This window comes from Accipiter gentilis, chromosome 22 (assembly GCF_929443795.1).
Source record: "Accipiter gentilis chromosome 22, bAccGen1.1, whole genome shotgun sequence".
In the NCBI taxonomy this organism is placed as follows: domain Eukaryota; kingdom Metazoa; phylum Chordata; class Aves; order Accipitriformes; family Accipitridae; genus Astur; species Astur gentilis.
The window spans coordinates 3,582,242-3,598,306 of NC_064901.1; the positions used below are offsets into that span (position 1 = coordinate 3,582,242).

At 56.5% G+C, this 16,065-nt stretch overlaps 1 protein-coding gene across 1 annotated transcript; it reads right to left on the minus strand.

Moving 5' to 3' along the window:
* Positions 1-35: 35 nt before the first annotated feature.
* On the minus strand, positions 36-6,245 carry EIF2B2 (eukaryotic translation initiation factor 2B subunit beta). The gene is made up of 8 exons (XM_049825045.1): positions 6,043-6,245; positions 5,228-5,348; positions 4,507-4,655; positions 3,540-3,703; positions 3,161-3,256; positions 2,146-2,283; positions 1,407-1,473; positions 36-501 (listed from the first exon to the last, which is right to left on the minus strand). Exons 1-8 carry the CDS (start codon positions 6,203-6,205, stop codon positions 344-346), a joined length of 1,056 nt encoding a protein of 351 aa, XP_049681002.1. The 5' UTR covers positions 6,206-6,245; the 3' UTR covers positions 36-343.
* Positions 6,246-16,065: the final 9,820 nt, after the last annotated feature.

The window sequence follows — 16,065 nt, forward strand, 5'->3', positions numbered from 1 at the left end:
GAAACAAAATAAGTGTATATGGAAAACATGCTTAATAGTGAGATCACTGTAAGCAGCCTTTATTGCAGCATACTTTGAATTAATAGCTTAGATGCCCCAGAGTTACACATATACCTTGCTGTTTCAAAATCAAAGTGGGTTAGCAGCTCCATGTGGCTTCTAACACAGCAGAGAAATCAAAACCTGTACAAAAGCTCTGCCTTCTGTTGCTTTTGGGTAGGAAAGACACTGCTGAGCAAATTCCCCACAGCAATTTGTCTTTGCAACGTACACTTTAATTAGCTGTTGTATCTTTCTAAAGAGAAAGATAGGAAGAGTCTGGAGAGTGACGTGCTTCACTGCATTAGAGTTCATAGTCATCTGGATGGTAGAGCTCACTCATGAGGCGGTAGATGTAGGAAGGTGCGTTACCCCCAATGTTAGAAATGAAGAGAGTAATGAGCTCTGGAGGGACGTAGTCAAACACTGGGCAGTGAACATTGATCTTTGCCAGGATCTCCCCTGTAAAGTGAACAGCAGCAATATTAGACAAAGCAACTCAAAGTATATTTAGCCTTCTGCACATCTTCCTGAGCCCCTGAAGAAACTGGCTATGCACATGCCACCCTGAAGTCAGTACTGAAACATCCTGAATACTTTCCAACTTCCTCACTGATGTCATTGAATTACAGGTATACAGCAGTCTTGGATGAATGGCAGCACTCTCTTTTGGTAGTTTTTACTGATAAAAACCCCAGATCCCCTCTGATGTAGATTTACTAATTGCCAAAAAACCTGCCAGTATGTAATTAGAATACAAGAATCCTGATGCTGCCAAAGTTGTTATTTAAAGAAAAGCTCAGAAGGTCAAAATCAAAAACCTATGCCAAACCTGGTATCTTCATTTAAAAAGTCTTTGTCACATAGAAACAGGGCTTTGAAAGAGACTTAGCTATCTGAAAATGGACTTGGGAGCTGACACCTTTCTGAAGATGGTGCTTGTGTGGGAAGCCCATGGCAGAGATACTGGATTTCAACAAGTTGATCACATAACAAAGTTTCAAGAAGTTAACATGAGTTGTAGGAAGGAAAGGAATCTGCCCTTGGTGTTGGGCATCTGCTCTGTCCCACAGGAAACCACCGCCTGCCTGGCACCATTACCACAATCCTATAATAAAACACTGACTATTTCAGAGCAAAAGCAAAAGTGCAGAGATGGCATTCAAAGGAAATCCTTTCTATGTCCTTTCTGTAATAGAAAGTTACTTATAAATTAGGGTGGTTCCCAGCACTTTTTTCTGCTTAAGACAACAGGAAAGGATTTTCTGTCTTGGGTTACAGGACAGTTTAAATTTTATGTAAGCCACTAAAAAAAGTTTAAATTACAGCCTGAACCAGCTTGACTAGCCTGTGTGAAGAACCAGTACCTTCTGTGAATGGCAGCACTTCCTGTGGTGACACAAACTTGTGGAATGAATCTTCTTCATTAGGGAACTGAATGAGAAAGATTACAGGAAGGTCAGGAAAAAAAAAGAGACTACCTCATTAGCCTAGTGAAAACAGATCCTGGGTGCTGGAAGGAACTAAAAGCAGAGGAAGATGACTTGCCAGGTGATACTACATCTGTTTACAATAATTATGTAGTGCCTGTGCCTAGAACCTCTGTAACATCTACAGGTGCAAGGTTTTTCCTCAGAGCTTTTAGAACCTTCTATAACCTGGCTGCCCTTCTGCAAAGCCTAGGGAACTGGAGCAGAGGAGTGACTTCCTCAGTCTGCAACTTCATCTGACAATAATGAAAAAGTGCTGAGTGTAAGAAACAGTTTAGAGCATCTCCATCTACCTCTGTCAGTATACAGGATCTTTCAACAATACAAATTCAAATCCACTATGGTTAAAGAAGAGTAAGTATAGTGATGTCAGTCTCTCATAGGCAGTGGTCTACATCCTTATACCCAATGCACTGCTTACTCAGCACATGTGGCAGAGGAGGGTGCTTCAAGGAGATCCTGAGGTGTGGCAGATTTGGGTGAGGATCTCCTATCTGAAGTAACAACACTCAATGGGGGAAGACGGGGTGCTCTCCACCCTAAACTTCCACAAGCATAAAATCAGCCCCCATCTCTATGTAAAGCAGGTGCAGTCCTGAAGAGCTGCTGTACTTACCTGCGGTGAAAGCTTGAACATGGGGGCACACACGATGAGTGGAGTGGAGTGGTGTTTAGCTGCCAGTGCCAGAGTGTGAGTCCCACTCACAGCAATCAGGGCGCCATTGGCCAGGATTGTCTTTGTACCGATGATGACCTTAAAAGGCAAATCAGCATTAAATAGCATGTTCCACAGCAAACTGGGGAAGAAACGCTTCCTGGCTTGGACCCTGCCGGATGAGCTGGAGGAGGAGTTTGTCAGAACAGCCAGCCAGCCAAAGGCTGGAGTTACAGGGCAGCTGGATGCCTAACCTGTTTCATCTGGCAGTGACTCTGCACTGAGACGTTCCTCTCTAACAAGAGTTGACTCCAGCATGGTGAGGCCAGCACAGAGAACTTCAGAGGACAAATGTATCTTCTACTGCAGGGAACACCAAGCAGAAACTGGGCTGTGTTCCCTGTTGTTCTACAAGCCTGCAAAGTAAGCTTTGTACAAGTAACTTGACTGCTGGCTGCAACAATTCCCTTGCTGTAAAACGGGAATAATGTAAAGAGCTTAAAATACATAGAAAAGAAGTGGTGTGGCTGGATTTTATTATAAGTACTTTTTTTTTTTTGGTTTGGTGTGCCAAGTCTTCATCTCTATAAAAGTACAGAACAGGTCTGTTTGAAAAGACACACCTTGGCGATTCCCTTCACCACCCATCTTGTGTTCCACACAAGGGGAATTTCTCCCCTTTGGAAATGCTGGGGTTTGTTCCATCTTGTTAAAAAAAAAAAAAAAAAAAAAAGTTAATCGTTTGAGGCTCTCCTGGCTTGGTTTTTTGTAACTGTTCTGCCTGTTAGCCACTAAGGCAGAAAAACCTATCACCATGCAGTTAGTCATCACACTGACTTGGGGTTCCACATTGAATCTCCACCCCAGCTGTAAATAGGGACTATTTTTCAGTGAAGAAACACATCCATCACTGCTGGGACCTGCAGCTGGTTTGAAATCTGCTATGGACTCCCTCCTCCAGCAGAGCTCTCCTTACCTTGTTGACTCGAGACATGACAGCAAAAATAGCTGCATCACTCATAACAGTAGTTTCAATGTTCTCTTTAGACAGACGGACAGCCATTTCATGACCCTAAAAAGAGGGAGAATCCAATTGGTCCCCTGCGACATAGGTCCTGCAATGCAGTTGCAGAGATATTAGCACTCAATTCTTGTCTGAACCACAAAAATACCAAGTGATAGAACACAAATACAGCCCTCCGACTGAAGGACACTGGGTAGGAGAACGAGCTGTCTTCAATCTCTCCACTGCAGAGGAACTTCTGTAATGTTCAGCTTGCCTCCAGAGACAAGAGTTCAGCAGGAACGCGCAGGACAACATGGCACCTGGAGCAGACAGACAGCTCGGGCCTCACCTGGCAGAATGGCGCACACTCCGCCACGATAACTTGGAATTTCCGCTTGCGGGCAGCTTCCTTCAGGAAGGCCTCAACGGTGCGCGAGTAGCCAATTGTCATGATCACCTCATTGGAATGGATGTGCTCCAGCGCCTGCATAGCGATGTTATCAGTGGTGCCCTCTGTAACAGAAGGAAGCCATGTGTGGAAAAGCAGCCAGGAAAAGGAACACTTGTGCTGCTAGGGCTGTCCTCCAACAAAGTCATTTTTTACTAAAGCAATGCTATGAGCACTGGTAAAGCGGGAGCAGCTTTTCTCCCTGTTATTTTTACCAGTGGAGAGGGACCAAGAAGCTGGCCCCCAAATGCCCTGTGCTCCCCAGCTACAGATAGAAAAACCTGTATTGAAAACTCCATCACGAGGGGAGTAGATTGTATCAGCACTACTCCAGATAACCACCAGGCCCATACAACAACTAGTGACAGAATTCAATGGTTTTACAGTTCAACAGCACTAGAACCACGTAGAAAAGAGAGGCAGGACAACCTGGGCCTCAGAAGGAGAGTTGGGTGCCTCATCTGTCATAAGGTCGCAGAAAAAGAAAAACATATCACAGTGCTTTGTGACAAGGGCCAGGTTATACGTGCACAGGGATTAAGTCCAACCTTGGCATATTTTTGATACTCTTCTTCAGAGGACTCAGCTCAAGACTTCCCAGAAGACCAAGAGCACAGGCCAATAGCCTCCCATACTGTTCCCTCCGCAATGTTCCACCCGTCTCCCTGTAAGCCAAAGAGGACTTAGTTTAAGTCCTGGGAACAGCAGGACTTCAGCTCCTTAGTTCCTTCAGATTCAGCCTTCCAGAGCCTTGCTATTTTCTTTCCACCTAAAGAGGAGGGGGAAGCATCTGTCCCATCCCATAAGAAGCTCCACTCATGGGGCAGTTCAGCCCCATCCACACCTAGCGGTTCAGACCCATCCGTACCTAGCTCTATTAGCAGCTCATTAATAGCTTCAATAACATTAGCTCTGAGGGGAGGATAAGGGGTGCTGAAATCCTCGCTCAGTCCTCCAGAAGTCAGGAGTTTGTGCAGGGATTCTTGCTGGTCGCTTTCCTCACTGCGCCCGTGAAGCCTGCGGAGAGAAGCAGCCCTTCAGCCTTGGGAGAGAGCACAGGGGCATGGCCAGGCTTGACTGGCATCCCCACAACGCAGCACACCTGGATGTGAACAGAGAGGAAGGAAAACCACATGCCGGAGGCACACCGCACCACGCCACAGAGCTTCCCTAGCTGCCTCTGGCAGAAAGGCACCCAAACCTCTGCCACGAAGCGTCTTCCTAAGTCATGTGCAAATGCTGCAGCCCACAGATGAGAAGCAGGCTCAAGGCTGCTGCCTCAGCAGGATGGACCCTCCTGGGAACACAAGTAGAGAACAGCCTGAGGTCAGGGCACAAACTGTTCTCAGGCACCCACACACATACGCCAAGTGGAGTTTCCCTAGAGGAAATGTCACCAGCTACGCTGAAAACGACAGGTTTTCTTTGGTGTTAAACTCACGGAATCCCTCTGTAGGTCCCCTAGGAAAGGCAGGAAAACGGGGTGATAGAAACTAAAGGGGTCTCACAGAAGCAGCAGAGCACACTGCGTGGGAGGGCTGTTCTAGGCTCCTAGGAGGGGTACAGACAGCAAGAGAGGGGCGCTTCACCTGCCATACTCCTCCCGAATGACCTTCAGCACTCGCCGCACCATGTTGCCCACGGTCGTCTCAGATGGCTGGGCTGCTGTCATCCTCTGGCCCTCCGTCCGGATCAGGTCCATGAGCTCCCCTGAAAGAGGGGAGGGCCTTAGTTATCGCTGCCCAGAGCGAACCCACCCCACAACAGCCATACGGCCAGAGGCTGGCTCTGGTGCTAGTAATGTGACACAGAAGAACAAGTGCAGCAATGCGAGCAGAAAGCCACTCGCAGAGCAGTTGGTTCCACCAGGTTTTCTGCAGTATGGATCGCTTGGGTGCAACGCAGACTCAAAACTTACAGAAGACCATAAGTGGCAAGTTTAGCGACAGAGGCAACTGCCTGCCGCTGGGACGGTCGACGCCGGGACTGATGCCCCTGGGGAAAGTGGGCGGCTAGAGCGGGGGAGACCCGTGCAGCTCCTCACGCCACGACACCGACCGGTGAGCACAGCGGGCTTTAAAGGGTCGAGGTGCGGCAGGACAAGTACCGGGAACGCAGACCCACCGGCAGCTGCTAGCGAAGCTCCCAGCTCCCCCGGGCCGCAGCGTCAGCACTGCTCCGGGCCTGCCCCGGCCTCGCCGCCCCCTCCGCACCCGCCGGCCGCGACCGGGAAGCCGGGCCCTGCCGCAGCGCGGCCCGACGGCCTCCGGGCGCCCCCCACACTCCGCCGTCGGGCCCGGCCGCCGCCTTGCTCCCGGGGCCAGGGGAGGTGCAGGCGCCCGGGAGAAGCGCTGCGTCCGCCCTCCGCCACACGGGGCCCTGCCCGCCGCCGCCCGCCCCTCACCGGCCCGGCTCCATCGCCCGTGCGCGATGATCTTCCGCAGCAACGACAGCGTCTGCCGCGCCGTGTCCTCGGACCGCGGCCGCTCCCCGCCGCCCCGCAGCCGCGCCACGAAGGCCTCGATCTGCTCCGACAGCTCCGAGCCGCGCTCGGCGGCGCCCGGCATAGCGGCAGCGCTCCCGGACCGACAGGGCTCCACAGCCGCTGGCAGCGCTTCCGCTTCCGCCGTCCCGCTTCCCCATTGGCGGAAGCCGCCAAAGTGCTCCCACCCCCCCGGGGGCGGTGCAGCCAATGAGAAGCGCGGCCGGAGGGTGGGCTGCGGCTCGCGAGGGCTGGTGGGGGCTGCGCGGGGCGGCGGTGGCTGCTGCGGCCGGGGAGGGGCCTCTCTCGTAACCCGGGAGACGGGCGGCGACCCCTGAGCCCGCCGGGCGCTGTCCGCCGCGCGGGGGCTTGTGGGACAGCGGCGGGCCGGGCGCAGAGGGAAGGGTCGGGGAGCGGCGGCGGTGGCCGGGCCGCGGTGCCGGGGGCCGCGGCCTGGTGGGGGTGTGAAGGTGTTGGAGCCGGGCGAGCGGGAGGCGCGGGCGGCCTCCCTGGGGAGGTGCCCCCTGAGGTGGGCGCCGGGCCTGACGTGACCGGCCGCGGCACAGCTCGGGAGGCGTGTGCTGGACGGGTCCCCCGGACTGGCGCGGACGGGGAGGCGAGGTTACCTCCTCGCGGGGGAGCGCCCTGCCTGCGCGCCGCCGTTGACGCCTCTGTGGAGGGGAATGCTGCGGGCCGGCGTCAGGAAGGGCCTGTGCGAGGGAACGCAGCGTCTGTGCTGCAGGGCAGGAGGGAGGGAGCGGCGTCTGTGCCGAGCAGCAGGGAGAGCCCATATGCAGGGATTTACTTTGGACCGTGCGGTGTTCTAGATGCAAAGAGCCAAAGCAAATGGGGTGGGAAAGGCGCAGTTCCTGGCAGTCCAATTGTTCTTGCTGGCAGAGCCAGAACCGGCCCTGGATAAGGCAGGAATGTAGCTCCTTTGTGTCTAGTTCCTGGAGCTCTGTGTCCAGGGAGCAGGCAGGAGCCACGGTGTAATTCTCATTGTGGCGCTGCTGTACTCCGTGGCTCTGCTCTGTGTCCTGTTTTAGATTGGGATCCCAAAGCAAACTGGTTTACGCTGGAAGCTTTCAGCGGGTGCTTCCTGCAGGGGCCTGTAGGGCCTTGGGTGTTCATCGTGTCTTTTTTGTGATTGTCTGATTCTCTTTAAGACTCACCCTACAGCCAGCTGCCATCCAGGGACCATTGGGGCCCCAGCAAGATACCAACAGTTTGTACGCTGGGTCTGCAGGATGTATTGCAGGTGATTTCTCACCCAAAGCCTGGGCTGGGCTGAGAGTCCTTCCACCTCTCTCTCTTCCTGCCACTTCCCCAAGCGCCCCTGTGTGCCTGGAAGCCAGAGCGCCTGCCAGCATGGGGAAGTAAGCTCACCGCATCCCTCAAATGTCTGGCGAAAGGCCACGTGTCCAGGTTTGCCTGGATGTGCTTGGGGGGTGCTGCTGCCCTGGCTGGAAGTCAGAGTTTCCCTCCTCAATGAGCTTGTCTCGTCCTTTGCCCCTGCAGAGAGTCAGTAGAGGGTAACAGGGTTTGCCCTGCTGTTGGCTTGACTGTGCTGGGCCCCACTGTACTGACCAGGGACATCCTTGTTCCCCGCTCCTTTCTCCCGCACTTTAATGATCTGTTTTCTTCCACCTTGCATAAACTGGAGGCTCCCTGGAGCAAGGCCTGCCTGGCTCCGCGTATGCACAGGGTAATGCAGTTCCCCCTTTGGCCCTTCTGCACAGCTACATTGCAGGCAAGGCAGGGGAGGGTTGCCCATGCCCATCGGCTGCCTGCCTGCCTGCCTCTGCCGCTGGCTGTGCCTGTGGGCCAGATGCTGTGGCGTGCAGAGACCAATCCCATGTGTGCACCCTGGGACTGGACACACAGTGAATTCCCCCCCCCCTCCCCCCCCCCCCCCCCCCCATTGCTTGGAGCTTTCTTTTGTTTGTTTACTTATCTCGCTAGTAAACAGAATAGCTCTTGGAGATTAGGCAGGAGGGAGAAGAGGAAGGGAAACCGGACTCTGAGGTTATGACCTCCTTGTGGATGCTGGGCTGTTTACATTCCCTGCTCTGATCCCAGTAACTATTGCGGGACAGTTTCTTCTCAGTGTCGTGCCAGGCTGCAGAGGTTTTTCCCTGCTTGTGCTGTTCCTGCCCTGTTCCCTACAGCACTTTCTGACAGGCATTGGTGCCACAGCCAGCCAAAGATGGCCAGCATTCCGGTGTCCCTTGAGGGGCAGAGTCCTGCACTTGGTCTGCTGCCTTGTATTTCATGAATGAAAGCCTCTGAATGGGGATTTTGGGAGCTATTAGCCCCATGTTGCTGAGCTGAGCCTGAACCTGCGGCTCTCGGGAGAGCTGAAAGGCAAACACTTGGCTCTGGCTGCTCAGAGGGACCATGACTACAAGACATCTGGTTGTCATTAGCCAGCAGCTGCCGCCAGGACCCAGTGAGTTAGGCAAAGAGTGCCCAGGAGGACTGAAAAGGAGGGAGTGGGGAAGAGGAGTGGCAGCGAGGGCAGCACAGGGAGCGTGGGTTAAGTGGGCAAGGTTGCTGGAAAGATGCATGTTGGGGTCCTGGTGTACTCTGGTAAAATCTTGCTGCCTTGCAGACTGTGCTGGCCACTGTGGTAGAGGCAATGTGGTGGGGAGTGTGTGTGTAATGTCCCTGGGCAGCTGGAAGGAGACTTACCTGGTGATCCACAGCTGCCGGGTGCTACGAAGCAGGATCCCCCTCTCTTGCCGCGGCTGCAGGCAGCTACCTCCTGCACTGCACGCCCTCCTTCCCTTCCTTTCCTTTCCCGGGTGTATCCAGGTCCCCTGGGGCAGAGCTGGTCGCTGCAGCTTCCCAGCTGGTGCATGAGCAAGCAAGGAGGCTGAGACAACTGTAGACGGTGCTGGTGCTGTGGGCAAAAGAGCTGAGCAGGGGATGAGCTGGCTGGCTGAGCAAGGCAGCACGTTTTCTGGGCCTGCAGAGGAGTTGAAATCTGGCTCATCTCCTCGGAGAGCTGCCAGCCTGCCCAGGATGGCGTCCTGCTCTGTACCATCAGGGATGGCTGCTGGAGACACTGCTTGCCCTCCACCCAGTGAATTCTGCATCCCCAGGGGCTGAATGTTATCCCCCAACTGCTCATGTGAGGGAGGAGAAGGCAGGCCAGAAGCTGGGTAGAGCCTGGGAGCATTGGAACATCGTGTGCTGGGAGGCTGTTTGGATTAGAAACTCTCGGCGGATAAGTGGGCTGGATGAAATGCCAGGGAGGGAAATCAGAGTTTGCTGAACTCTAGTAATTGGACTCGTCTGCAACACCCGGGTAAGCAAAGCGAGCTGCTCGCGCTCAGTGCAGGCAAAGGGAAGGAGCCAGCAGGCGAGAGCCAGCAGAGCCATGGCCCAGCAGGAACAACAGGGCAGGCTGTCAGGACAGCACGGACTGTGAAGACTGGATAGGTGACACGGGAAGAAGCAGCATAGGGTCATTGCTGCATGCCTAAGCCACTTGCTGAGCACAAGTGACTGAATTACAGATGACATGGTACGTGGGAGTGGGGGGAACACAAAGCACAGTCTAAGGAGAAAGATGCACCAAAGGCATCTTTGGTGTGACGTGATTGCTCTTTGGAAAGTCCATGCTCAAAGGCCTGAGACAAAAAGAAGGGAGGGGACAATGGGAAGCCCAAAGGTCTTACAGCCACAGATGTGGAGGCAGAGGTGTAAGGAGGCAGGAGTTAATCTGCTGAAGGGCTGAGGGAGCCCAAATCGGTGTTTTCTGCGTGCTACAGTGAAGAAAGTAGGTCACTTAGTAAGTGAAGGGGGTGGAAATGATAGCCTGAACCAAGTGCTGAATGCATGTTTAAATCTCGAGCTTCCAGGGAAGGAAGACAAAAAAACCCAAACAAACAGCTGGTGATCAAAAGCAGGTACGTGAATAGCTGAAAAGCTCATCTCTGTGGGTCTGGAGGCACACACACATGTTGCCTGAGTCATTGGCAGTTTTAGCATGCTTGAAATTCACGGCTGATGCTGCAGGTACCAGGGCATGTGGTCTGCTGGTCTTCACTGATGACCCTGGTAAACAACTGTCCCCTAAACTGGTCATCCTCAGGAAAGTGGAAGGCTGCCATAGCTGCCTGGGTGGCCAAGGAGAAACAGACAGGGCTTGCTATGGGGAATAACAGGATGGATTCAGTGCCTCAGGTTAGTGAAGGATTTGATGCAGCTCCTTGCTCGGCAGCCTGCGTGTACGTGCGCCTGTCTCTGCCTGGAAAATGGCAGCTGGCTCATCCTCACGTCAACGCAGCACCCGCAGGCAGGCCAAGTCCGTAGCCAGACTTGTGGTACCGATGCAGTCTGCGATCCGTACGGGAAACGAGTAGGCGGTTCTGAATCCAGCCCAGGGACCGTCTCTCCTGCCAGCAAGTTCTCCATTCATGTCCCCCTCCTTTTTGGAGCCTTAAAAATAGAGACCGAGGCTGGAAAGCAGGAGGGTTTTTATAGGGCTCGGTTGTGGAAGTAGCCCAGGCTGGGCTGCCCCTCGCCCTTCCCAGCCCCCAGGAGAGGCATGGGAAGTTGGTGTCCAAATGCCTCCCCTGGATGTGGAGCCTCACTCGTCAGCTCATTCATCTGTGGCAGTTCCCCAGGTCTCCTCTCGGGATGCAGGCAGCTGGAGGCAGCTGGTTCAAAGGCCAGGCTGGTCAGGAAGAGGCGAGGGAAGTGTGGGAAGTCACTGTGTGTCATGTAGGAAAACAAGCCCCAGTGAGGGACGAGGGAGCATGGTGTGGGGCTGGGTGGGAGGTACCGGCCCCAGCATCGCTAGCGGTATGGTGGGCCTTCATACCCGGAAAACGTGTTGGCTTTGCTCGGTGCCGCCAAAGGCACAAGCGGCTCAGAAGGCTTGGTGGCACTGTGCAGGTGTTGGCCATGGCTCTGTCGCTGCTCAGAGGGCACACGGCAGGCTGGCGGGGCCAGGGAGGAGGCGATGCTGGGGGCCCGTCCCTCCAGGATGGCTTCAGAGAAGCCCCCAGGCAAACCTGGCACGGCTGCAGGAAGCCAGGCCCTCGGGGCAAGACAAAGCACGGCCCGGCCGCTTTGTGGTCACCGAGGGGTCCGTGACACCAGCAGTCTGGGCTGCTTCCTGGTCACTGGCCAGCTCCCTGCAGTTCCTCTGCTCACGCACTCCCGGCGCTGCAGCTGGCCCCCGGCTCGCTTTGCTCATTGTCTGCTGTGGGTGATGGCAGCTATTCAGCAGCTGCCAGGTTTCAGGGAAAGGGAGAGATGAGCCACTCCTCCACCCACGTTCTGGGAAAGCCTCCGGGATGAAGCCCTGCCGATGCACACGTTCACTCCTCAATGGGGAGAGCATGCTACGGAGCCTGCATCTCTGCTCTGTCCACATCCCATCCCCCCCCCCCCCCCCCCCCCCTTATCAGCAGGTGTGATACTGGGGAGCAGAGCTTGGAAGCAGCCCTTGCTGCTGTCCTGTCCCACACAATAGCGGATCCTGCTGCTCACCATCTCCTCGCCTGTTTGACTTCCAGAGCCAGGCAGAGTCTTGCCGTCACTATTATTTTGCTTTGTGTCAATATTATGACAGCTAAAAGCAGGAGAACTGCATCCACATGATAAGCAGCCAGAAGCTCTGGGCTGGGCGTGGATTGGGTTTGAGTTTGGCAGGGGAGAAAAGCGCCCTGCAGCCCCTGCCCACCAGCTAGCTGGGCTGGGCGAGCTGGGAGGCGAGGGGCAGTGGCTGAGCAGTGGGCAATTCACACCCAAGCGCTTGTCCTCTCTGTGCAGTGCTCACTGCCCTTTTCCCAGGGGAGATGAAACACGATAGATGTGCAGACTATGCTTGGTTCTCCCGTAGAAAAGTAACCCCAGTCTCTTTCCTGGGGAGAGGGGCTGCTCTGCTCCTGCTGGGAGAGTCCCGACCCTCCCAGGGCTGCCATACCCTGTCCCTCCCACCCTATGCCGGTCTGGGGTATTTCATCTCTGCCTGTGATGGAGGGTCACGCACACGCTGCTGCACCAGCCTGTCCTGGTTGCAGCCTGTTCAGGCTTTCCCAAGCCCAGCGCTCTGCAGCTGCCGGAGAGAAATTCCCACAGGCTTTCTGGGGTTTGGGGGCTCTGCTCCCACCCAGGGCTTCAGGAGAGGAGCTCGGGCAGAGCAGGGTGAGCCATGCTGCGGGTGCTGCATCTCCGCTTCCTGCTCCGGACTCTGGGCACCTCCTGCACGAGGGGCTGTTGTTTTGGCACAGTAGCTGCACGCCCTGCAGAGGCTGCTGATGAAAACGCTTACCTGTAGGTGCCCACGTATGCTTGGGGCTGCGGTTCGGCTCTCCGGTGCCTCGCCCTGCTCCAGGGCTGTGCTCTCCTGCAAACACCCGTGGTCCGGCCAGTCCCTGCTGCACAGGGCTGGCCGCCCACCGAGCGCTGCGGCGGGCCGAGTGTGCCCTCTGTCACCTCCCCACCCGGCACAGCTGACTGATGGCTGGACTAGGAGATGGCTGGTCATCATTAACCCTCCCATCTGCTGCTGGCATCGCTTTGCCACCTGCCCGCAGCTTTGCCCCAGTGGGAAGGTGACTCCGTCCCCGACCCCGGGCTCAGCCTCGGCACTAAACGAGGCTTACGCTGAAAGACAAAGCGTTAAGCTGAGCTGCACTGAGTCTGCCAGTCATCGACCTGTTCCTGGAGCACTGGCTGGCTGAGGGCCATGGCTTCCCAGGGCTTGGGTCTGGTGATATCAGGGACCTCCTCCTTGGTGGCATTGTCCCTGCTCCCGTGGGGGATTTAAGCCATGCCTGGGAGCGGCAGCCAGGCTTGCCACAGGTTGCCCTCGCCAGGGTCTCCTGCCCTGGGCACTCTTGGGCAGCCCTGGTGCCCGTCCCATGCCCCTCCGAAATTTGTGTCTGACCTGGGCCAGCCCCAGTGCCTGTGACCCAGGGGGGACAGACCCTGCTCTCCCCAGGCATGGGGCTAGGCCATCAGGTGCTGGCAATTTTGGCTGCGGGTCCCCAGAGGGGCTGAACTCCCCTCCTGAGGAACCAAAACAAACAGCAGAGTTCCTGCCACGTGCAGCCGGGGCTGACTAAGGCCGGACGCTTCCGCCTGCCACGGGCAGCAGCAGCCGGGGCCGTGAGCCACCGCCATCGGGGTGCACGGCACGGCCCATTTCCCCCTATTGTCAGCCTCCCCCTCTGCAAACACATCCCCCTGCGCACCTGGGCTGGGAGGAGGCACTGACGCCACGGGAACCAGCTGCCAGGAGTGAGGGATGTGCCGCCACCAGCGTCTCTCGGAGTCGGAGCTGCCGCAGCATGGCTCTGGGGAGTCCTTCAGGGCCCGGGTGCCCAGGCAGGTTGTTTGCAGGTTGTTTCCTTGAGGAGCAATGCTGACCATCCAGGGGTCACTGGTGCAGCCCCGCTTGCCTGCAAGGGCACTGGAGAGCCTTGTGTTTCCCGGAAGACATTCAGCAGCAACCTCCTGGCGGAGAGGCCTGGGTTTCCCTGTGTGGAGACACTGGTGCTGGGGAAGCCCCTGCCAGACTATGCCCATCCCCATTCCCACTCTCACATGTGGGTACATGCAGCTCCAACCAGCCATTCTCCAGCCCTCTGCCTTTTTGCCTTCCATCCCCACTGCAGAGACACAACCTGCAGAAGATTGAGCTGGTTTATCTCAGTGTTAGCTGTGAACCAAGTCCTCCGTGCTCACTGATAGGGGAGCTGAGGAGAGTCTAAGAGCCGGATCACAGGGCTGGGGAAAGCAATCGAACGAAACACTGAGGGTGTACCATGGGCTCCCTGGGATGAAGGGTGAGCATGAGGAGCCCAGCACCTTACGTCTTTGTGCTGCTTTGACCTTGGGAATCCCATCACAGCTCAAGATGTAGGTAGTTTCTGGGGGGGCTCTTGCCCACTGGGCAGGAATGGCAGCAGCAGCCCGAGGGGGTGGCTGTGCCAGGCGCTGGAGCAAGGGGGGTTTGGCACTTCCCCCAGTGGAAGCCTCCAGCCCTGATGAGGCTGATTCTGGTGTCCTAAAGAGCAGCAGCACAAAAATAATGCTCTTAGGATTTCAGGGGTGTTCTCCAAGGGCTCCAGTGGTGACACAGAAGGTCCTGGCTACAGTCGGATTAAGAGGGACACAGGGACGAGTTTTTGTTGGGCTGTTTTCATCTGAGATACCAAAGGTGGGATTTTGCAGGGGAGAAGATGCCCATGAGGGGATTTTGATGCTCAAATAGGACTGTTCTATGGAAAAGGGGACCTCTCCTGTGGTGAGCAGGGTGGGGTTTCACAGGGGAGAGCGGCTGCCTGTGCTGGGCTCCTCCAGTGCTCACGGGCAGCCCAGGCCCCTGCTCTTTCTGTCAGCCAGAAGGTGTAAGAGGCATGGAGGTGAGCCCGTTCCCCAGTAGGGCTGCCCCACAGCGTGGCTGCAGCCGGGTGCTGGGGCTGGCCGTCCCTGCCGGACTGCCAGGGCTCATCTGCAACAGGGATGCACCATCATTCCCCACCCGCCTCCCTCCCTAGCACTGTGAGCGAGGCAGGGAGGTGGCATAGGCAGACGGTGGCATATTCCAGGCGATGCTCTCAGCCCGAGGGCTGTCGCATGGGGCTCACCGCGGGGGAGGCATCTGCCCTTTAAGGAAATGACTCTATTTGCCTTATGTCCCAGGCCGATCCCTTGAGCCTCCTCTGTCCCTTGTTCCCAAAGTGCGTAACTCTGCTCCCCAGAGCCCAGTGGGAGGCAGTGCGAGGGACAAGCTGGTGCATTTATAGCATCGACCTCCAGCCCTGCCCTGCAGCTGGGGAAGGGTAGGCTTGGCCTCCGGGGGAAGGAGCACAGCAGAGGGGAAAGTGAGCGGCCATGGCCCCAGCCAGCTGGATGTCCCATTTGCAGGAGGATGTTGCTGGTCACAGGTTACCAGTGTCCAAATATTATTTCTCTGCTCCTGTCTCTGCTCCATGCCGCCTAGAAAGGGGATGCTCATCCCAGGAATGTAAACTCTGCCCAAGGCCTCTGAGGAAATAGCTTCAGACCAGGAACAGGATTGCACTCGGCAATTAAGGGCTGGTCTCCCCAGCCACACGGCTCCTGGGGGAGAGCCCTTTGCTCCAGCGCCAGAGGCTGGGCCTTGTGTCTGAGAGGTGGCCCCGAGGGACCTTCCTGCAAGGACAGGCGTGAGGCCCCGTGTGGTCACGGTCTTTGCAATAACAGGATTCTGTCTGTCCAGCAAGTTGGCAGCAGCTGCTGCTCAGGGCAGCCTCTGGTCCGGCCTCTCCAGTGGGAGGAAACGCTCCCTTCACCACTCATCTCAAAACCATCCCTGGGGAGGTGGGGGGGATCCCCTGGGCCCTGGACGGTCTGTGGGGTAGCAGAGGGAGAGCACGGGCATGCTCCAGCCATCACAGTGGGGATGGTACCTGCTCCTCGCTGCCCTGCCAGGGGTGAGAGAGTGAACAGGCACCAAACGCCGCCGTGGCAGCCCCCGGCAGCCGCCGTGCTGTGCTGCTGAGTGATGAACTGCAGTGCACCCGGGGGCCGGGATTTCTGTGCGCTTATCTCTGCAGCATCTCCCTGCTAATTTGCCAGGCCCCGCTCCAGCAGCTTTCTCGCACACTCAGCGGTACCAATGCCTGGCAGCTCCAGCCAGAGACCAGCTCCTGCTGCCGCCTGAGCCCCTGCCGCCTGCATGGCCCGGCGGGGCGGGAGACAGGCAGCTGGCATGTCCCACATCCCCTGGGGACAGACCCCACGGGGCTGGGGACAAGCCACCAGCATCCTCATGCGGCAGGGACGGACCTCACACAGAGGTGGGCAGGGAAGTCCCGGAGCAGCCTCCCTGCTCTCCCAGGAGGACAGAAACGTGAACCCTGGCAGGGACACAGAGCCTGTTATTTCCCTGGGACCCGTGGCCCATGGGGGATCGCGTTGCCCGCTGGCATCTCTTCC